At 38.6% G+C, this 24,259-nt stretch overlaps 1 protein-coding gene across 3 annotated transcripts in view; it reads left to right on the forward strand.

Moving 5' to 3' along the window:
* The first annotated feature begins 270 nt into the window (after positions 1-270).
* Positions 271-24,259, forward strand: part of GNPTAB (N-acetylglucosamine-1-phosphate transferase subunits alpha and beta) — a 46,779-nt gene continuing 22,790 nt past the window's right edge. Inside the window, exons 1-7 of one of the 3 annotated variants that reach the window (XM_007419946.3) lie at positions 271-686; positions 3,322-3,407; positions 8,848-8,967; positions 12,939-12,980; positions 14,001-14,206; positions 16,051-16,115; positions 16,899-17,033. In XM_007419946.3, coding sequence (XP_007420008.2) covers positions 570-686; positions 3,322-3,407; positions 8,848-8,967; positions 12,939-12,980; positions 14,001-14,206; positions 16,051-16,115; positions 16,899-17,033 — 771 coding nt within the window. In that variant the 5' untranslated portion in view covers positions 271-569. The remainder of the gene's footprint in view (positions 687-3,321; positions 3,408-8,847; positions 8,968-12,938; positions 12,981-14,000; positions 14,207-16,050; positions 16,116-16,898; positions 17,034-24,259) is intronic. The other 2 variants (XM_007419947.3, XM_088141110.1) reach the window with 2 other exon arrangements.

A 24,259-nucleotide genomic window follows, 5' to 3' on the forward strand; every position in this document is an offset into this window, starting at 1 on the left:
AATGAAGCTAATATTTGAGCCTGTCTTGTCCTGAATCTTCGGGAGACCGTGCCCAGATCGATTTTATCTTTTTCATCTGGAAAAGCAGATTTGCACACATAACCGCAAAATGCTGAAATAGCCAGAGCGGGTGGGCCGCCCCTTCTCAGAAGTTGTTCAACGGAAGCCAGACCGGATTTAATTTGGCTTCCTTCACCGAGCAAGGCGTTGAACAAAATGGCCTGAAATGCCCCCTCCTGGAAATATCCCCGCGTACACCCCGAGTGGCGGCGGCGGCGGCTCTTCCTTTACTTCCCAATCACGAGGCAGCGAGGGCGCCTGACAAACACATGACTGTACCGTAGCAGGTTGCACAACGGAGCCCCGCCCGCGCCGGGGAGAGCCTTCCCCCGCCCACCGGGGGCGGCGCTGGCTGCCGGAAGCTTCGAGCGCCGCAGCCTTGCGATGTGCTGGGGACCGGGGTTAGGCGGCTCCGGAGGCGGCGACGACCGCTAGGATTGGCGGGCGGCCGATTGCGAGGAAGGCGGCACCGGTGGCAGCGGCTGCAGGGTGATGGTGCCCGGCGGGCCATGCTGCTGAAGCTCCTGCAGAGACAGACCTACACCTGCCTGTCCCACCGATATGGGCCCTGCCTTTGCCTCGGAGGCATCGTCCTCCTGATCGTCTCCGCCCTGCAGTTCGGCGAGGTAAAGCGCGATCCCCGGTGCCCGGCTGCGAGCACCCTCCATCCGAGGACCGGGTCCCCGTTGCCTGCGACCCCGCATCCCCCCGTGTTCTGTCTCGGCTCTTCCGGGAGGGTTGCTCACTCCTTCCGCCGGCCTTCCATCTCTAAGGGATTTTCCTTCTTCAGGTCGCATTTTTCACTTCGCTCCCTTCAGAATAGCTCTTTGCTCACTTGTGGATGCCAGCGCGGCCTCTGGGCCCCTAAGAGTTGCGTGACTGGCAGAAGCATTTCCCCCCAGTCGCGTCTCAGCCAGGGCCAAAAAACGTTACCTGTTGGATTTCTCTTTGGCGATCACTCTAACAAAAACGCAAAGATCCTGCTGCAAACTTTATTTTCCTGCACGGGCTGAACCTCTCTCGCTTTGCGTCTTCCTCCCGTGCTCGGATCCTTTTCCTTTCCAGCTTCTTTGCAGCGTAACAAGTAACCTCTCTGCAATTGTCGCTTAACTTGATTGCTATGACTCCCTGCTGCAGGCTCTGGGCCTTTTCCCGTACTAGCAGCCCCCACGGTGTCCATATAGTAAAGGCCGTGGAGGCAGCCGTCGCAGGGCCCGCAAGCGCAGGAACGCGTCGTTCCCGGGCTCCCGCTCCTGGCCTTCCGCAGGTTTGATCGCTCAGCGCAGAGCTGACCAGATCTGGGCCGCAAAAATGCGGGCGGCCATTAGGTGGCAGAAAGAGAGGAGGAGGTTGGTGGTGGTGTTTTCTTTTCTTGTTTTCACTCTCTGCTGCCATTTCTAGAGGTCATCCGCAAGTTTGCCTGCCAGGCGTGGTAGCGCAGCATGCGCCGAAACAGAATAGTGGCGCAGAGGCGAGGAAGAAGCGAGGGAAAGGCGAGGCGCGGTGGTTCTTCTGCCGCCGCCGCCGCGGTTCCTGAGCCTCTCAGCCGTTGACTCAGCGGCAGTTTGGGCCGGAAAAGGAGTTCTCCGGGACCCCAGCCGGGCGGTTGCCCTTCCTCTTCTCACTGGCTTCCTTGTGGGGAGAGCGAATAAGCATGCCAGGCATTAGCTGCAAAAGTCTGGACAGTTGGTAGGTGGCAGCAAAGAACCTCAGAATCTCTTAATTCGTTAATTTCATCGGACTTTTGCAATCTAAAGAGAGGTAAACCTAAAAGAGAAAGGCTTAAAAGGGGGTGGGGTGAGGAATTTCTCAGAAGGGGCTGTGCCTGCAGGGAATCAAGCAGGGGAGGAGAGAACCCATGAATGATAAAATATGGCCATTAGCACCTTTCAGTCACACAGAAGACAGATAACTATAAAACAAGCTGGAAATTAGCTGCTGAGAAATTATGGGGTGTCATAATCAAGAAGGCCATATCCCGTATTTCTGATGGAAGAGGTGGGCTGAGGAAGATCAACTGGTGAAATTCTTAACACAGCTTAACACACACACTCCTATGAGTTGTCCCTTAAATGTATGGAGGCAAATGGGTGAAAAGTTGAAGGATTTCTGCAAGGAACAAGCAAAATGGGTGTAAATGTCTCTCCTTCTGTTCCTCCCCATGAACATGGAAACTGATAGCTAGCTAGTTAATGTCAGATGACCCTGTGATTTATAGATAAGCTCCAGATCATGTAGAGGGCTGTGCTAGATGTCTAGCAGCTTTCATCAGCTGATCACAGGGTCAGTGAAACCATATGACCTGAACTCCCCCACCCCTAATGTTTTATATGAATTTTTATTTTGTGGACTCTTATGGGGCCTTGTTGTGGAATTCATAGGTTGTTTCAGAATCCAGTAATAAATGTCTACAGGGGTGGTAAATCAGGACAAATGACAAACTGGACATTGTAAGGCCAACCACATGACTTACATACATGTGTGCGGTCTGATGACAGGACACGAGTACAAAAGGCCAAGGTTGGTGTTATGATATCATGACACACATTTAGTCATTTATTTGTCATTGTGGTTTGAACTGGACAACAATCCTTTGAAATCCAGTAGTCAAGAAAGACTTCACAGGATTATAGACTGGGGTAATTCTATTCTGAAATTATTTGTGGGATGAAGTTATCTGCAAAGTAGGTGATAGAATGTATGAAGAAAAAAAAGGACTTAATATAGGAATTTACTGTACTGGAGACTGACAGTTCAGTTTTACACATATATGTCTGGAAAAAGAAAGAATTATACCCAAGAAACAAATTAGAGCAGTGTTTCTCACCCTTGGCCACTCGAAGATGTGTGGACTTCAACTTCCAGAATTCCCTAGCCAGCATGGCTGGCTGGGGAATTCTGGGAGATGAAGTCCACACATCTTCAAGTGGTCAAGGTTGAGAAACACTGAATTAGGGAGTTGAAGTCCACACATCTTCAGGGTTGAGAAACACTCAATTAAACACTGAATATATCCTGGTTAAAAGGATCCTTAATAATAATGAGGCTTGATATGTTTGAATAAAATAGTGGAGAACTTCCTTTTCAGGAATAACTCAATCAAATAGTTTATTCCACTTCATAAAATACCCTACAAACTTTTCAGTAACAAAGGGCAAACCTAAGCCTCTTTTTGTGCATTTCCATCTACAGGTTAAATTAGTTTTAAAATCCAATTCAATTCAGTTATTTTAGAATATAATGTCAAACATTCTTCCATAGGTTGTATTGGAGTGGAGCCGGGACCAGTATCATGTCCTGTTTGACTCTTACAGGGATAATGTGGCTGGGAAATCATTTCAGAACAGGTGAGCCTCAGATCTGGAATGGCAATGCTTCTTCCATTGTGTAAGAAAAGTATAGGCTAGCGTTTGTATGAGAGCCAGTTTGGTGTAGTGGTTAAGGCATCAGGCTAGAAACCAGGAGACTGAGTTCTACTCCCGCCTTAAGCACAAAGGCAGATGGGTGACCTTGGGCCAGTCACTTTCTCTCAGCCCTAGGAAGGAGGCAAGGACAAACCACTTCTGAAATCTTGCCAAGAAAACTGCCAGGACTTATCCAGGCAGTCACCAGCAGTAAACACTGACTCGAAGGCAGAGACAAAAAAAAAAAGAAGCAGCAGCAGCATTTGTAGAGCTATTTATTTTTATTTGAAATAGTTTTGGTTGTTAAAAAAAGTCCCTTGCATTTTTTTCAATGTTCCATCATGTTTTTCTCTCTGCTTTTCTTCAATTTGTACGAATTGAATTTATGATTGGGTGGGGTGGGGTGAGGTGAGGTGAGGTGAGGGGAACAATGCAGAAGAAACAATGTGGCTGCAATTTCTCCTGATTCTAGGAAGTGGAGATAAACTTCTTCATATCTTTTTTCTTTTAAAGCAATTGGATACTTTGTAAATGTTTAGAATTGGTCTACATAGGAATGTGTAGTATCTGTTCTAGTAACAATCTTTCATAGAGTCTTAGATACCTTTAATCACAGTCCCCATGACTTGGCTTGGCTCAAACCCTAGCCAACAACTGTCACTGATGCCCAGATTTTTCCTGTCTCAGTCGTTATATTCTTATTTTGGTTGACTGAATCATGGGCAGTTAACCCAATTTTTTCTGTTTACACAATTAAAGCTAGGGGTTTGGTTTGTATATACTAGGCTAAAATGTGGTTGGCTGATTTGTGGCTTAGTGTGTTTTACAAACAGCTAAAGGCTCCTGGCATTTTCAGAGATTTTGGAAGTAGGCGATGACATTTTCGAAAGCATACCACTATACCTTGAGAACGGCTCTGACTTGATGTGTCAGTAGCCACTAAATGTAGAATAAAATACAGCTGTTTGCAGTTACCCTGCACAAGAAGGCAACAGAATGGCAATATGGAATCTTGCCATGGGCAGGAAGAATTTGTCAAGATCTGGACTAGCCTTACTCCATTCATGTGGACTGGCCTTTGAACCCTACCTAGATGGCAAAGTTTTTAAAGGGCTCCTGCCTACCTGAGCAGTTATTGCTCTGTGGAATTTTGGATATTTCAGTCTTTGTTAGTTCTGATTTCAAGCCTTCTTCCTCTGCTTTTTAACATCCTTTTGTCTTTTGAAATGCAAATTAATTCCAATGGCATATGCAGGTACACACAATCCCTTTGCCAGGCCAAAGGTCACAAACATTTGCAAGCTTTATGATCTTTGCTCAACCCTGATTGCTCATTGGAAGGATCGATAATGAAGCTCAAGCTCAGATATTTTGGTCACCTAATGCGAAGAGAGATCTCTTTGGAGAAGACCCTGATGCTGGGAAAGATTGAAGGCAAAAGGAGAAGAGGACGGCAGAGGATGAGATGGTTAGATAGCATCACTGAAGCAATGAGCATGAAACTGAGCAAACTCAGGGAGGCAGTGAAGGACAGGAAGGCCTGGCGCAATATGGTTCATGGGGTCACGAAGAGTCGGACACGACTTAACGACTAAACAACAATGATCTTTGCATCTCTTAACCAACCAATATGTAACCAAGGGAGAGTAGAAAGTGAGTGGAACCGGGATATTGAAGTCTATGAAGTCTCTATGAACTCTAAAATGGAAAATGGGAGAAGATTGCAGACATTTACATTAGGGTCTGTCTAATTTAAGTAGGTGATGCATCAAGGATTGTAAAGAAAAAAAACCCAACAACAATTGTTGGTTTCACAGTTCTGAAAATTTCAAACCCAAGCATTCCTTGAACCCATCTCTGTCCTTAGGAGAACATACAGGCTCTTTGTTAAGATAGTCAAGGACAGATTAACTAGACAATTCTTATACTGACAAAGCCAGAGATAATTATAAATGGTATCCTTAGTAAAAAGTGAAAAAGAAAAAAAATCAATACATGTTAAATTGGATAATTCTGTCACTTTTTAAGCTGTTGCTATTTGAAAATCTGCATATACCTCATCTAGAGGTCACAGCACTTAAAAATACAGACTATTGTTTATGCATTCTATAGAATCCATACAGAGCTATATATGAATATTCAGTTGTCTGTACTGCTAACCATGTTCTTTAAAGTCCAACATGGATTTAATTTGTTCAAACAGGGGAAGAGAGGACAACAGAAAAATAATGTCAATATTATATTATTCAATAAGTGTGTGTAAATCCCAATCATAGCCGATTCAGTTCTGATTCACATAGATGACTCACATGCAGTTGTTTCTGATTTGAATTCACGTTCTTTCAATAATTTTATTAAGTATTATATAAAACAGGTAAAACTAATACAAGAACCTAATATAAAACACATTAAAAAAATAAAAGAAAAAAGAAAGAAAAAATATTAAAAAGGTACAGAACCCCTCCCAAAGAAGATACTTCCCCCTTCATCCCCAGCAACTATAATCAACATTAACAATTTATCATTGTCTCTTAAAATACAACCAAATACATCTTCATTCAATACCTTACCCCATTTACAAAAGACTAAATTCTAAATCCTCAGTTCTCCTTATTAATCAGCAAAGGTCCAGAAAAAGTTAACAGACACAACTAACAACATAAGTATTTAATCCCCCTTTCCTTTAAGCAAAGTCCCCTAATCTCTCTCTTAATAATAAAAATCTGATCTCAATTAACAGTTAAACATTACAGAAAAATAAAAACAAACTTTACAAGAAATAGAAACCCCTTATTTATATACCAAAAGTAGTAGCATAGATATTGCAAATTAATCCATTACACCCAATTGAACATTTCCCAAAAAAACTATCCAGTCAAAATAACCATTAAACATCACCAGACATAGCAACCCATTATGTAACCATAATCAAATAAACCAATTTTGTATTTTTTCTTCTTCTTCCCAGCAATCCTTAGATCCCATAGATAAAATTCTAAGATCTGCTTTCTTCTACTATCCTTGCCTCTTCTCTCAAAATTCTTGTCATCTTTATCAAAGTCCATTTGTAATTTCAGTGTAGATCTCTAATATTCCAATTTAAATGTGTAATCCACATCACTCTTTTGATATATTATTTGTATATCTTTTTTTATTTTTAGATGCTCATTCAATTCCATTTGTAAATCCAATATTTCCATCTCTTTCTTGCAGGTTATAATTTTTAAGTCCACCTTAAAGTCCATTTCAGTTTTATTCAAAGGGACTTGCTCTTCTTTAATAACACCTTTTGGTTCCAGTATAGAGTTAAATAACTTAAGCACTTCTTGCACCAACATATCAAACGTTTCCTTTAAAGTAGCCATCTGGTGCCCTCTAGTGATCAGCCTTCAAAATCTTGTTATCAACTCGGAATATCAACATGACATTTTTTCCTACGAGAAAAGATCTTTTTAATTAACTTCAAAGTCTTTCTTTAAACCAGTTTCATCCAAACCCTTAGAAAAGATCTTTTTAATTAACTTCAGTCTTTCTTTAAACCAGTTTCATCCAAACCCTTAGTGTTTAAAAAACTTCCAAAAACAGCACTATAATCACCCTTTTGCTGTATATTGCAAAAAATAAAAATCTTATAAGACTGGAAACACATAATTTTATAACACATAATCTTATAAAACTGGAAACACATAATTTTATTTCTTTTTAAATGGATTTAAGAGAGACTCACCAAGCGAATGCCAAACTTGCAGTTCCAAAGGCTTTTCAGTCTTAAAGAAACAGTAAGGAAAGAATTAAACTCCAAAGTGATTCAAAAGATGGAGTTGCTTCTGGTGAGGAATGGCCAACTGATGTCCTGCAGACCAATACCAATGACTTTCAGGATTACCAGCGAAGATACTAGGTTGGAGGGGGGACCCATCTAGAATATCAGTTTCTTAAACATACTAAGCCTTTGAAGTTTGCTTTCCCTCTGTTCTGCTTGCACTCTGCTGACAAGATGTTTGGGATTGAGTGTTTCACCTTGTATGCAGCACACATCTGTGTTCCTGAGCTGTGGCTCTTTTTCAGAGCAGTTTTGAGATCTCAGGAGCAAATGCAGAGTACTTCCATTCTAGTCCTTCTGAAAAAAGGAGAAGGGATCTATGTCTAGTGACCACCAACCATATGTAAAGCTACCAGCAGAATGGGAAAAAAAAAAAGGATTTATTTTATAATCATGCCTAGCATTTGGTCATAAGTGCCCACCAGTCTCTGCATAAGCCAGATAATTAAAAATATCAAATTGATTTGGATCTTTAGAATAGCTTAGCTATTTCAAGGATTAGCCAAGCTATTCTAAAGCTATTCTACATGAATAAGCATCTACTTTTCCTTAACTGAAATTAAATTCTCCAGGGATGCTGAATTTAACTTGAGTGCTTATGATTCAGGATTTGCCCTGTTATTTAGGCAAAGCCACATTTCAGTTTATTCACCTTTGCTGATAGTTATTCTAATGGCTAAACAATAGCCATTCTTCCTAATTAAAAGTACAGCTATTTGGGGATATAAGGATATTGGGTAGCAGGTTATGAAGAAGAGGAGGAGGAGGAGGAGGAGGAGGAGGAGGAGGAGGAGGAGGAGGAGGAGGAACCACCCTATATTTTTGTGTGATCAAGGAGCTCTACCAGGATTATGTCAGGCTGAGATTCAGAAAGCCCAGATGTTCATTCCCATCTAGTCAAAAAGTTCTGTGGGTAACTTTTATTCATAATTAGTCATCAAAAGGATAAAATGGAAAAATGAACTAGTGGAACTTTATATTGCACCTTAAGTTGTTGAGGAGAGTTGGGAGATAATATTGAGTTTCATCTTTGTTCTTATCCTATTCTGGGCTCCTTTGTACAAGTTAATTAAAACAAAACAGTGAATGTTGGGTTGTTGGCAAAGTAGTAGAAATGTTGAGATCAGGTTGTATCTTTAGCTTTTTAAATATTAACTTTTTTTTTAATACAAAAGGCTGTTGATACATTGTTTTCTTTCACAGAAGTATTTCTGGAATGATTCACATTATAGAAGAAGATGACATGACTATCCAGAAGGATTTTTTAAAAGCAGAATTGATTACTAAATGTTTGATGTCTGCCAGCTCCTGAACGTGATGGAGTAATGGAAGGCTACTTAACAATAAAAACTTTATGGTGGTCAATGACAGGAATTGGAAGGTTTAACCAAACAATGTGAATGTATCAAATGTACTAAGTGCCCTTGTCATTTGCAGCTCATGAGTTCTAGTATCTGAAGAAGAACCTAATCTGTAGCACCATAAAATGCTTCACAGTTAAATCCTGGATAGACTAAACAGGGGTTTTTTTTCATCTGTTTTTCAATATGATTTCTGCAGGCTTTGCTTGCCTATGCCTATTGATGTGGTGTATACCTGGGTGAATGGCACAGACGTTGAACTGATCAGGGAACTGCAACAGGTGAGGAAACTGATGGAGGAAGAACAGAGAATAATAAGGTATGGATTTTTCTCTTTGGGGAAGCATAAAGCAAATGTTGTTTCCTAACCAGGTATAGCATTAAGCTTCCAAAGATGGCCCGGAATTTTGCAGATGGATATATGAGTCCTTAATAATATCCACTGTATTTAAATGTCAATCAAATCTATGCTTCTCCCCCCCCCCCGACTCTGCCTATTTTTGATATGTGGCTCTTGGCCTTCTAAAATTTATGACATGGGTGACCCACTGGATTGCATTTAAACTAATATGGAAGCACAAGCTTTTGCTGTTCTTATGGTGATGTTATGGCAGATAAAACAGAAGATTTTGTCTGCCATAACATTTGTACAGTCTCATAACCCTAACCTAAGGTGATATCAAACTGGTCTTCTGTCATTCTCATTTCTTGTCCTGTACATGCTTTGTTGTGAGTGCTGAAGAAATGTGTACAAGCGTTCCTTCATAGTTATTAGGCAAACACTTTTTCCAGGTCATTTAGAATTGTCTTGTGAAACAGTAAGAAACTGTCACTGTTGTTCTGAGGGAATGTTTTATGTTTCCTCCTCTCCCCTCCTATTCCTTGAGTTAGAGAGGTCATCAGATCTTTAGCAAAGGATTAGGAGGTCATGAGAAAATATGCTAAAGACCTCCTAATCCTTAGCTAAAGATTTCACAAAGAAAAACTTTTGAAATGTAGAATCCTTAGGAATTTCCAGTTTCCTTTGTGATGCCTTGTTTATTCTTAGGGAAAGTTAGGATATTACTTTTACAAATGAAATGCGATGTAGCATTCATGCTCTTGCCTAAAGCTTTTTTTTTTTTTTTTAATTTTCTTGGTTTTATTTCTTATCTCTGCCAAAAATGAACTTCATATTTCAGCAATGAGGTTCTGATTGATCAATTCTCAGCGACAAACAGTAACCCCAAGATATGTTGAAAATACTGTAATAAGACAAAATAAAGAATTTGATTAATTTGCCATTCATTTTTGTAAAAAAATCTGTTTTAATTGATTTAATTAGTAAGAACACCAAATCAGTTAATAAAAACTTTCGTGCAAACATTTGGTGCAGTCTAGATAATTAAGTACAATAGAAATCATTGGTAGATTGCAGATGATTTATTTAAATTTTGATTTCAAATCTTTTCTGCTGATTATGTGAAAAAGCACCATTTTTAAAATAAAGAATCCTTGGGTGTCTCCAAATGCCACATTTTCTATAGCTACAGTGGGGCAAAAAAGTATTTAGTCCGCCACCAATTGTGCAAGTTCTCCCACTTAAAAAGATGAGAGAGGCCTGTAATTTTCATCATAGGTATACCTCAACTATGAGAGACAAAATGGGGGAAAAAATCCAGAAAATCACATTGTCTGATTTTCAAAGAATTTATTTGCAAATCATGGTGGAAAATAAGTATTTGGTCAATATCAAAAGTTCATCTCAATACTTTGTTATATATCCTTTGTTGGCAATGACAGAGGTCAAACATTTTCTGTAAGTCTTCACAAGGTTTTCACACACTGTTGCTGGTATTTTGGCCCATTCCTCCATGTAGATCTCCTCTAGAGCAGTGATGTTTTGGCTGTCGCTGGGCAACACGGACTTTCAACTCCCTCCAAAGGTTTTCCATGGGGTTGAGATCTGGAGACTGGCGAGGCCACTCCCGGACCTTGAAATGCTTCTTACGAAGCCACTCGTTTGTTGCCCGGGCGGTGTGTTTGGGATCATTGTCATGCTGAAAGACCCAGCCACGTTTCATCTTCAATGCCCTTGCTGATGGAAGGAGGTGTTCACTCAAAATCTCACAATACATGGCCCCATTCATTCTTTCCTTTACACAGATCAGTCGTCCTGGTCCCTTTGCGTAAAAACAGCCCCAAAGCATGATGTTTCCACCCCCATGCTTCACAGTAGGTATGGTGTTCTTTGGATGCAACTCAGCATTCTCTCTCCTCCAAACATGACGAGTTGAGTTTAGACCAAAACACTCTACTTTGGTTTCATCTGACCATATGACATTCTCCCAATCCTCTTCTGGATCATCCAAATGCTCTCTAGCAAACTTCAGACAGGCCCAGACATGTACTGGCTTAAGCAGGGGGACACGTCTGGCACTGCAGGATTTGAGTCCCTGGCGGCGTAGTGTGTTACTGATGGTAGCCTTTGTTACTTTGGTCCCAGCTCTCTGCAGGTCATTCATTAGGTCCCCCCATGTGGTTCTGGGATTTTTGCTCACCGTTCTTGTGATCATTTTGACCCCACGGGGTGAGATCTTGCGTGGAGTCCCAGATCAAGGGAGATTATCAGTGGTCTTGTATGTCTTCCATTTTCTAATTATTGCTCCCACAGTTGATTTCTTCACACCAAGCTGCTTGCCTATTGCAGATTCAGTCTTCCCAGCCTGGTGCAGGTCTACAATTTTGTTTCTGGTGTCCTTCGACAGCTCTTTGGTCCTGGCCATAGTGGAGTTTGGAGTGTGACTGTTTGAGGTTGTGGACAGGTGTCTTTTATACTGATAACAAGGTCAAACATGTGCCATTACTACAGTTAACGAGTGGAGGACAGAGGAGCCTCTTAAAGAAGTAGTTTCAGGTCTGTGAGAGCCAGACATCTTGCTTGTTTGTAGGTGACCAAATACTTATTTTCCACCATGATTTGCAAATAAATTCTTTAAAAATCAGACAATGTGATTTTCTGGATTTTTTTTCTCATTTTATCTCTCATAGTTGAGTATACCTATGATGAAAATTACAGGCCTCTCTCATCTTTTTAAGTGGGAGAACTTGCACAATTGGTGGCTGACTAAATACTTTTTTGCCCCACTGTATCATGCCCAATCTGAACCTGTGTTCTGGACTCCATTATCTCGTACCTATCCAGCTGTAAGTTGCATTGTGGACTGTCTTAATTTTCTCTGCCTCTGAATGGTTGTGACTCTCCCTGACTCGTCTCTATGTAACTTTCCACTGATGTCTTCCCACTAGTATAAATGTTTACTTCAGCCTTTTAAACTTATAATCTAAAGTATAGCTGGACTGCAGAATTCTTGATTTAATAACAAGGATGGAGAATGAGTGTTGGACAAATGTGCTGTGATTTTAAATGAAAGCTGTTAAATACCAGCTTTGTACCAGTAGTTGCTTACAATTTCTACAGAGTTTGGAAGCAACTTGCTACATGAATTATCAAACTGGAAGGAAAGTTTTGGAACAATGGCCAATAGGAATGTAAGCTGTCATGCATACATTATGGTCCAGCCAATCCATAGTGCTGATAGTTTGCCTTATGTTCTCAGTGTGAAGTACAGTAAGTTAAGAATTTCAGATCATTTATTCAATTAAGAAGATAATTACTATATTATAACCCGATAATATAGAGTTAATGTGTGAAACTCAAAACCACATTTATCCTTTGTGTGTTAATTGCATCTTGTGTGCATGTCAGTATACTGCATGTACCTCCTAGTTGTCTTGGCTGTGGCTCTTCCTCCTGTCTCACAGGGTTATTCTCACAGCCCATTATACTAGATGGTTCTTTATTCTCAGAAAAAGCTGATGGCAGAAAAATGGAAATTCTAAATACATTGAACCACTAAATATACCTAGGAGTGCTTGGAGGTGAAGTTCAGCAACATCATGTCTGGACAAGTTTTTAATTCCTGAATTAAATATTGGACATGGCTCTAATATCTTCAAGGTTGTCATTTTATAGCTGCTTATTTAGGCATAAGCCTTTTTGAACATTAAAAACGAAATTATTTTCAAGTTGATGTATACATAACTGCACTTTGAAGCATACGTACTAGGATTAATGCGGCATTTTTATTCACAGGATATTGATAGAAAAACACCAATTTATTAAGATTTTGTTGATTTTCCAAGAAAGAGGAGAAAATGATATCTCTCTATATATTGTGCATACATTCACATTGTATATGTGTAATATATTTGAGATGTGTAATTCTTTTATGTTTACTTGTTCTTTAGAGAATTTCTTGGAAAGAATGTGACTGAGCCAACAAAGAAAAGGTGAAAAATAAGTATTTTGGTTTATGTTTTCTGTTTTCCATATTGCAACTTGGAGCTTAACTATCAGAAATTTTAAATGAGCAAAATAAATAATATTTAACTTTAATAAATATATTGTAAAGACAAGGGAATATTTTAGGAAAATCTATAAATTTTCTCTAATGTCCAGTAATAAATGTCTTATATATTACCAGCATGGACATTCTGTGTTAGACTCTGACTATTATTTATTTATTTTATTTATTTATTGTATTTATATAGCCGCCCATCTCACACAAAGTGACTCTGGATGTAAGACCTAAGATGTCTTAGAGAGCAGTACATATGTTATTCTCAGTACATAATGTAATAGAATAAAGTTAATGTGCAGGGTCAAGAAATGCTCCATCTTAATAGAAGGAAAAAGGTAGGTAGGTATAGACCCCATACCTACCTACCTACCTACATACATGTTAGTAATTAAATGGCCGGCATTTTACAAAACCACCAAATTCAATAAAATGCCAGATTTAGAATATTGATCTTTTTATCAGATCCTGGGGACAAGATTTTGCCCTTATTTATTTATTTATTTATTTATTGCACAATATCATAGAATGGCATCTTCATTAAGAAGTGAAGAATGTTGTATTAGTATGTAAATGAATAGCATGTTCATAAAAACATGTGCTTTCTACATTTGCCTGTGTTCATTGGTTTGTCCCAAATGAAGAGGTTGTAAACAGCTTCCCAGTTCATCCCTAATTTCAATATTTGATTGAACTGAGTGATATACTTAAGCTGTATATGACAAGGTGTGTTGCATTTCTCTTACTTGAGAAATCTTTTTTTTAAATGATACCATATTTACAAAGTTGACATGCGTCTGAATATTAATGAGTTGCTGAAGAAAAAAGTATGCCAGAACAATATACTAGCTTTTCAGATTCTGTTTGAGCAAACATCTGTCATACATAAATAACCAGCCATGCAGTTTTAATCCTAAAAGTAAGTCTGCCTTTGATCCTCTCTTGATCCTAGTGAGAAGCAACTGGAGTGTTTATTGACGCACTGCATCAAAGTGCCAATGCTTGTCTTGGACCCTGCTTTGCCGAACAACATTACTCTTAAGGACCTGCCATCTGTTTATCCTCTGTTGCGATCTGCCAACAATATATTCTCTGTTGCAAAGCCAAAAAATCCTTCCACCAATGTGACGGTAGTTGTTTTTGACACTGCTAAAGAAGGTACAGATCTGCTTTCATGTGCTATTGCTTGAATATGTATGGTTTCAATTTACCACTGGGTTGTTATCATTGGTTTACTATTTTTTCAGAACCTTCTGTAAAGAATTCCACCCCTCCTACCCCTGCTGCCATGATTTAAGGAAATCATTGGATAAACTTAGTAGCAGAAAACAATGTGTCCTAAAAATAATCTTTTTGATCTAATTCTGTATGCAGATACACAGATAGATAGATGTACATACTGTCTGTCTGTCTATCATACTCACCTATTTATATACATATATGTAGCAAGAGAAGTTTGCATTTTGTAGAGAAAAATAATATGGAAAAGTATGAAGTGATGTTGCTTTAATAAAAATATCTTATTTGGATACAATCCCTCTATGATTTGGTCATCTTTGTGTAACTTTATTGTTACTGTTACTTAAAATTCAAACAAGAGACCGAGGGAATGCACAAAACTGGGGGGGGGGTCATGTGCGTGTTCTAAATCCACCCCCCAATAGCTGGAATGAAGTAAGATTAGTCTTCCTCAATCTGGTGTGTTCCAGACTTTTGACATCTACCATTTCCTGTATTCCCACCCAGTGTGGACAAATATATCAAATGGAGGAGAGACCGAGGCACTGAGTATTATCTCTGGTTCAAAATCAGATTCTTTTCCTAGCTCCTTATGAAATGCCATTTCCCAATAGGGTCTTTTCACATGGAGATTTGAGTTATCTTTTCTTGCTTCCTGTCCTTCCCCATCTATAACCTAAATGCTATTCTACTAAATTTCCAAATAAAGCCTATCTCATTTTAAATGAATGTATACATATACTTAGCCTATTTGCATGCTCAGTCTTGAACATATTTGGCAATACTTTTATTTATTTCTCGATTTCTCAATCATAGTTACAACCTGCTTGTTTCTGGTAAAACTAAGCCACAGCAGATTGGAATAGAATAGAATAGAATAGGAATAGGAATAGGAATAGGAATAGGAATACAATACAATACAATACAATACAATACAATACAATACAATACAATACAATACAATACAATACAATACAATACAATACAATACAATACAATACAATACAATACAATACAATACAATACTTCATCAATAGTTACAGTAATTGCAAAAATATAATTAAAGCCACAAAGCCTGATAAAAAATTGACATATAACAACAGTACCAAGGTAGTACAGCTTTACTTATCTTGGAATATTCAAATTCAAAAACCATTTCAAGAGTCAAATTCTCAACAGAGAAATAAAATGCTTGCTGTCATCATCTTAACTCAGTTTTCTCTTTAGTTCAGGAATGGAGGACAGCCAGTTTGGTGTAGTGGTTAAGGTACCAGGCTAGAAACCGGGAGTTTGTGAGTGCTAGTCCCGCTTTAGGCACGAAGCCAGCTGGGTGACCTTGGGCCTGTCACTCTCTCTCAGCCCTAGGAAGGAGTCAATGGCAAACCACTTCTGAAAAATCTTGCCAAGAAAACTGCAGGGGCTAGTCTGTATTGTCACCAAAAACTGACTTGAAGACAGTCCCCCCCCCAAAAAGGAATGGGTAGCTCTGGCCTTCATGCCTAATCTTAATGAAAGAAGGCACACACTGGACAAACTGCTTTTGTTCATGCAGGATTACCCGGGAAGAAATGGTTCTCTGTGTTCATCTTCAAGACAGAGAAATGTATATCAGGACACGCAGCTTAATGAAATTGTGCCATCTCCATTCTGCCATGCTTTAAAACATGCCCCTGGAAAAGATAGGTGTAGTCTTAGTTTTGACTTTAAAAGCTCTGCAATCTATGAAAGTGGTGACTTGGGATTTGAATTCCTTATTCTTTTAGCGGAAGATGCCCATTCCCTGATGTTGAAGGAGAGTATCAAGCAAACAGCATGGAGGGGATATTTGGTATGTTCCCGAACATTTACTGCAAAGTTAGTGTATATGCTTGTAATAAAGTGTGACTTGCAACCTAATGTTTTGTTAACAATCAAGCCACTGGTTTTAAACATCTCTTGTTGTAATGTTTCTTGATACTTGTAAATGAAAAGTTTAAATCATCTCAATATAATATTTAAATGTGCTTGAACAAGGCCCCAAATATTGTAGAGCTCACCTCTGGGAACAAAATAAAAACAGTCTTAAATAAAACAAGGTGGGAAAAACCTACAGAGCATGGCTCTGAAATTCTTTTCCATCGGTTTACCAACCGTGGCCATAGGGGAGGTCTGTATTCTTTTCTGTTACATGTTGTACCTTTGTATATGCATGTGTATGTATTTCTGCTCTCTTTCATGTTGTATGTGCATGCGTGTGCACACTGGGAAACATAGGGAAAGTGGTGTTGGCTCCCTCTGAATCACACGAGAGATGGGAGGGGAGTTAGAGTGGAGCCATTGCTATGTTATGAGGTGCTACCCAATAGCCTTTTCCCATAGGGATGCATTGGGAAAATGTAAGGAATTGCTCATCTGCAGCCCTGAGTTGGATCTGGTCCATTTTTGAATCTAGCCTTTCTTTTGCTAGTTGCTCCCCACACCCCAAATTTGGTCCCATTCGATTCAGTTTTTGAAGAGTTATTGTGCTGATGGACAGATAGATAGAATTCTAAAGTCCTTTATATAATTTCTTTCTCAGATGTTTTTTGGATTGGAAGGAATAAAACATGGTGAAAATTTTATTTTCTTTCAGACTACTGATAAGGAAGTTCCAGGTTTAGTGATAATGCAAGACTTGGTTTTCCTGAAAGGATTTCCACTTACTTTCAAAGAGACAAATCAGCTAAGAACGAAGCTGCCAGAAATCCTTGTTTCCAAAATAAAGCAGGTAAGATAGTTGGAGTCTGAGGAGCAATACCAACTGCCAATTCAATAAAACCTCACAATTATAAATAATAGAATATGCCCTTTTATTAATAAAAATAAATACCATTTTTATTTTTCCATTCTTCTCTCTCAAGATTATTTTATCCAGTTTTAAAGTAAGTGTACTCATACAATCAAAACTTTGAAATTTGAAGATGTGGAGATCCATAAAGCTACCTTACACTACCATGAGTGCCCTGATGCACCAATTCATTGGAAAAATGTGGTAATATAATTAAGAAACTGCAGAATAACACGAGCCCAGTACTGACTCATTTACTCGTGTATTTTTAACATTTATATGGCCGCCTATATTATATTAAATAACCCTAGCCAGCTGACAGACACACAAACACAAGATTAAAACTCTTAATACATCAGCAATACCATAACAGTCCCTCCCAAGAAAACACACACACAAAAGGCTGACTCCCACCCTAATCCAACACCTGAGGGAAGAGCCAGGTCTTAGCAGCCTTCCAGAAGGCAAGAAGGGTTGGGGCCCTCCTGATCTCAGGGGGAAGGCTATTCCATAGGGGAGGTGCAGCTATGGCAAAGGCCTGCTTCCAGGGTTCCATCAGGTGACAACATTTAATAGAGGGGATCTGAAGTGAGCCCACCTTATCCAATCCAGAGGGATGGGTAAATGTCCTCAGGGAAAGGTGATCTCACACATAACCTGGTCCCGTGCCATACAGGGCTTTAAAGGTGATAACCAGCATCTTGAATTGCATCCAGAAAGAAATTGGGAGCCATCATAGCTTACACAGCAGCTGTGTAACACACACAAAAAGTAAGATGCCCAAAACTCTGTATGCCACTGTATTCGGGACCAGTTGAAGTTTCTGGGTGGTCTAAAGGGCAGCCCCAAGTAGAGCACATTGTAGTAGTCCAAATGAGAAGTGCCTAGGGCATGAGTGACCATTAGCCAGGCTTCCAGGTCCAGAAGCAGGTGCAATTGCACAAGAAAATCAGATTTCCTTACTAGTCAACACTCAAAACTGTCACTCACTAAATTCTAAGTGCAGTTGACCATGTGTTCTAGGGGGACATCTTATCCCTTGACAGATTCTAATGCCTTGGTTATAACTTTTACTGAACACCTCTTGGAATGTGCTCTCTACTGGCCACCAAATTCAGCTACTGAGATCTGATTCAGCACTTTGAAAGGAGGAAAGAGAAGGCTGGAACCTACTGGGTGCCATAGCGGCAGAGAGAAGATGATGTGAGGGATGGAGTGTGGCATCATTGGTGATGTGCATGGAGTGCTACTGTCTGTGCTCATCTGTGGCTTCAGGGAAGATGCCAAAAGCTGAAGTTGACTGGATCATCCATTTCACTAGAGCAGGGTTCAGTTCTGGGAGTTGAAGCCCACCCGTCTTAAAGTTGCCAAGGTTGAGGAACCTTGCACTACAGGGCGCACCAGCCACTTAATTTAGTACACTACTTCATCTCCTTTTCCTGTTCTGGTGCTTATAGAGAGACGGAGAGAGTATTTATTCTTTTGCAGACAGGGAGTCTGCCTGTTTACACAAAACCGTTTGGTTTGGATTTCTTCAAATGTATTCTTCTTTCCCTAGGACAGCTGCAAATTGGTCTGAGACAGTTCATGTTGACTGATCTAGAGGTTGGCTGAATGCCTATGTAGATGTTTCCATGAATTCCAAGCTTTTAACCACTACTGGTTATTTAAACGAAAGATGTAATTAAATGTTTATCAGAATTGGGAGAAGGGATGTCAGCTGGTTCTACTGCCCTTCTTGAGACAAACAATCTATTGTATTTATTTCACAGTGGTCCCAAGGAATAACTTTTTATAGATGTTTACATCTGATCACTAGGGGTCACTGTAGCCTTATCAGACACATTTGAATACTTAGTCCAAGATTTTTTTAAAGGTACCTATGAATAAATATTCCAGACTTGTACCCTTTGAAGCCAGGAAGAATAAAGAAGTATGAAGCTTGAATTTTAAATGGGTTTTGCTACAACTGTAAATGAGTACCTGGCATCAGCCAAACTGGAAAGGCACATTCCTCCAGTTCTGGATATACTGTAATTTAAAGAACTTATACCCAGGGTATCAAGAAGCAAAGTTTGTACAAGGTCTCTGAGCTGTGGTTTAGCAGCAATTTCTATAGCTGCCTTTTATCTTCGTTTGTTATAAATTAGCCTCTGGAAAAGACTTTTAGTACTTTATAAAAAAAATAATTAAAAGCTGAATGTTTGATTCTAATTAAATAGAGCTAAATTTGGCCTCTCCAGCATTTCCCCATCTTTTCAGATGTTTTGGGCCGTAATACTCACCAACCCCAGCCTGCATAAACTGTATTCATAACAGTCAAGGAACCAGTGTTGTTGGTTTAGCTGCAAAAACGTCCTCCTTGGATACTGTGCCAACCTCCTTCGTTTTTGGACCACTTTACAGTGGCATGCAGCTCTTAACAGCTCCAAGATAATCCCAATTTCTAAGGGATTATGACCTGTAACAAAGAAAGTTTAGCTGCCTCTGTGTAGGTCAGATTCATAGAGGATACCACTACCTTTTTTGAGAAGAAACAAATTGGGAGGACCATCCAAATGCATAAGGTAGGAGTTCCTAAACCTTTTGCCCTCACACCTCCCTTTAGTGTAATCTTAATGTACACACCACCCCTAAAAATCCAAACACCAAAATGAACACAAATGAACAATGAAAACAATACAGTGAAACTTTGGGAAAGGTAGATTTATTGTCACAATGTAACTAAAAAATTCTTCACACCTCCCCTGGACTCTGTCTGCATCTCCCCAAGGAAGGTACAACTCACAGTTTGGGAAACCTTTGCATAAGGAATATTTTCCTGTGCCTAAACCTTACAAGCTGAGTGCTTCTTCAGGCAAACTCTTATGCACAATTTCACTCCGGTTGCTTGCTTGTCATTGCTTTCAACATTTTTTAAGCTGTATATTTTTTAAAAACTTGTCTTTCAAAGCATACTGCTTTCTTCAGGATGTTGACAAGATCCAGAAACATACAGTAAATGTGATTTCAACAATTAAAACCATCCCTTTAAAAAAGGGCAGTTGTGGTCAGACCAGTTTTCCCCCAAGTATATCCCTGGATTCAACCAAACTGAGATGGAAAAAAACATTGGGGCTTTTTGGAGGCAGGAGGGGTGAATTCATATATATCTTTTGAACAAAGATATGGGGCTACTGCTTAGAAATCCCGTCCCTGTGTTTTCTAATACAAAAGCTGCCAGTTGCAACAGCTATGAAGAGACTTGTGTACAAATTACACGTTATATTAAAGACATACTGTATAGTTCCATATATGATTTATTGGAACATTTTTCAAATAAATATTCAGAGGATTGATCCAGATTAGAAATCAATGCACAGAGAACAGAGTTTTAATCCTTACCTCTCTACTGCCACAATTCTAATCCTCATGTACAGTTAGACAAGCATAATTGGGCTAATGGTGGAGGAACAGGATAGTTTAAGACAACTTTCCTCATATGCTGCCATTCTGATTTATTTCCAGACTCTGCATGCTTATATTTAAATATAAATAAAGTACATATATCATGAATGCATGATATATAAAAGTACATGCATGATATTATACATGCACATATTTAGCAGAATATGTAACTTGGTCCTAAAATTTAAAATTATTGTGTCTGCATCTTTCTTTCCTTCTGTTTCCTATGTTCTATTTCTTCTTCTTTATTTCCTGTATTTCCTGAAATCCATTTAAGTCTAATTGCAGACTTGTGGCATATACTTTAATTGGTCATTATGAGAAAAAGAAATGTAATTAGTTGTGCTTGAATTTGTTGCCAATCAACTTTGTTAAACAAAAGTCAATCTTAATTGACTATAATTGTGAACTTGGGGCTTAGTTTGGGTGTATAGGACAGTTCTCTCATTATATTGCTTTTCCTGGTCTGTTACCCTCCAGATGTATTGAATTACAGCATTCAGAAGTCCCAACTAGGAATTTGGAAAGTTGTCATGTAACATACCTAGATATTCAGATGGTTTGCAGACTGTATCCCCTTAAAGGTCATCCACAAATCCCAAAATTAAATAATAATTAATTCCATTTTAAAAATTGAAGTAGCAAAGAACTCACGAGATTACCAAGTACTGTGAAATTTGGCATTCTCCCAAGAGATTGGACATTTAAAAAAATAGTGCCTGCTTTAGAGAACTATCTCTAAAATCTTGTCAATTCCCAGTGGTTCCCTGGTCTTGAACTGGGAATCACTGCCAAATATGAATTTCCTTGATAATTAGGAAGGTGAGATGCTGGGAAACAGCTAAGTTAATGCAATCTTCCCACATGGAATGGAACTTCTGAACACTGCATAAATATATGTGAGATGATGGACTGCAGAGAAGACAGTGTGACATTGTTGAGCTTGTAAAGAAATACAAGGTGCTTGATGGCAGTTTTGCAATCTGTAGCATTGCCACAGCATTATTTTTGGAGAGTGTCTCCATAACTCACCTCGGTCTTAATTTGAAGGAGGCTATCCTTTCATCAGATGGTTTAGATGATGCTCTGGAAAGATTGAGATTTATCAGATTTTTCTAATGGCAGACATCATGAGTCACATTTGGAGCTATCAGGTAGCAAGAGAATGCAAACCATCAACAACCTTAAAATGTCATAAGTGACAGCTGGTCTTACATTGATTGAACAAGCAGGTAAACTAGACAAATGTATGAAAGAGGGGAAAGGTCAGTTATAATAATTCTGGTTCAGAGCTAAATTACCTTGGGATTCATGACAGTTGAATAAGCAGGCAAGGCAGGTATATTGTACAATACCATTTTGCTGTTTTGCCAGCATTGTCTGGGTTTCTAAGGAAGTTAAAATGGGGTATTTAATAAAGTTCTTAGTCCAGTTTCAGATAGACACTCTTCACCTAAGAAGCTATGTTATTTAGGTTAGTTAGCACTGAAGGATTATACATACATGAGTTTGTTTTAATGTGTGGCATTTATTGCCTCCAACTGAGAAAACATACCTTTCTTCTATTTATCCAAATTGCTTGTTTTATAAATTTGCCTTAGTTTTGGTCAAAACATAATAGACTCACATGTAAATGCAATATCTGTGCACATCCCAATTGTGATTTTTTTCCAGTTTGAAAATTTTGTACATAAACAATAGAAAAGAAGCAACAGTTTTAAAAGCAAACGGATAGCAAGCTTCAAAACCTTTTTAATATGAATGAGATTCAATTTGCTATTCATCTTCATCCTGACCTTTTACAATGGATTTATACTGAGGCAGACTAGATCAACACTATTTCAGATGTTTTGGGAATCCAAAAAACAAATGGATAAAGTTTCAGTATATTGATTAAAGCAGTAAGAAGCTTGAAGTTTTATTTTGATGATCAGGGTCTATTATAATAAGTAATGCTTGAAAATGTAGATTTAAATATTAAAATGTCGATTTTAAATATTTATTCAAAACTATTAAAAACCAAGGATTTAATGGAAAAAGAATCAGGCTTTTTTCCTTTCAAAAGAAACTTCTAATATAATTAACAAAATGAGATACTTTCTGAGCATACAAGAGAAAAAAGTGTAATATTAATGATTGAATAAAATACCACTGCTAGTTTGCTATAGAATAGAACAAAATATATACAGTAAACACCTGGTTTTAATTTAAAAATTATTGTCATTTACTGTAGCTATGAAACTTTGAAAATTCAAGTGTTATTTTAAAGGAATGTTCAGACTGGAACAAAATCACAGTTGGGATATGAACAGATACTGCATTTACATAATTTGCCTATTACATTTTAAAGCAAAAATGAAAACATTTAAAAATAACAAGACAAGTATTATGGGGGAATCCAAACTTGAAAATAGCATGCTAATTTGGAGAACCTGGGAGGAGTGTGGAATATATACCTTAGATCAATTAATAGGATTAAATTAACTTTTCTATATATATGAAAATTTGGAACATCAGTATCATTTGCCAGAAAGTGAAGGGAGTTATATCTTCAGTAAACCTCTTAGGTCTGCATATAAATTGGCAGCCTTAAGCGATTCTGAACCCCCTGTAGTTCTAGAGGATTTAATATGTACAGCAACCTCAGTGGAAGACCATTTGGGAAAATAACTGTTCTATAGAATTAAAATTAGTATTATTACAACAAATAGTTTGGAAATTAACAAAAAGAAAACATGATTATAATAGCATTTTATTAGTTAGTTTTGCAATTATGGGAAGTTACCTGTTCTCAGTCAGTCATACTATAGATTCTTCAGGTCTGAAGAATCTGCCTATATTTGAGCAAGTATATTATCACCAGTTGCCCCAAATAGAATACTGTTAGAAATTTGAACTGCCTATGAAATCTCCCATTTCCTCACTATTAAATAAAATGACAGATGTTAATAGTTACACTGCATGATAGGGTATGAATATATATGTAAAGCTAGTTTTGATTAGCATATGAGAATTGTAACATTTTGTGTCTTTTGATTTTGATTTTTATATAAAATAATAGTAAGGAAGATTGTTGCAAAAAAGGGGCACAGGTGATTCGCTCATCTCTCCTTTACTGAGCTAACCAGAATAAAGACTGCTTATCTTACTTTGCTGGTATACCCCAAAACATGATGTCACTTGGAGCTTTCATGCCAACTGCCTCAACAATATTCAAGCATCCCTTTTCCCCTGTCCCATGCTGGCATTCTGAATGTGAATGGTGTTGACTTGGTTGAGTTTCACTGATGTCAACACACTGAAATCTGATTGTCTTTCTGGCTATCTCTCCGAGAGAGCCCTGTTTGCAGTACATAAGGAGAGATGCATCCATTGATTCCTAAAGTTAATGCAAAATACTGTATGTAGCATGAGTTGCAGATATAACTTGCATTTCTCCCCGGCTAGCCCTGCTTAGCATGCTCTAACCCTGCCATTGCGTTGATCTTTTGAGCAGAGCTCTACTTCAGCATCTTGTATAGTTGCATGAAAAAGCTTAGGTACTCCTGGTTAAATTGCATATGTCAATGAATCCCTAAGTGAACAGAAGCTGAAACTATCTCTACATGTTATAAAGTTAAATATGACTTTCTGCAAATTTGCATGCATATTTCACAGATTAAAATTAAGAAAGCATTGACTATGGCAGCTGCCAAAGATTGAGCAACCTTCCAACTCAT

The sequence above is a fragment of the Python bivittatus genome, unplaced genomic scaffold (genome assembly GCF_059951505.1).
Source record: "Python bivittatus isolate LINGU-HERP-01145 unplaced genomic scaffold, Pbiv_v1 ctg000330_np1212, whole genome shotgun sequence".
NCBI classification, from domain to species: domain Eukaryota; kingdom Metazoa; phylum Chordata; class Lepidosauria; order Squamata; family Pythonidae; genus Python; species Python bivittatus.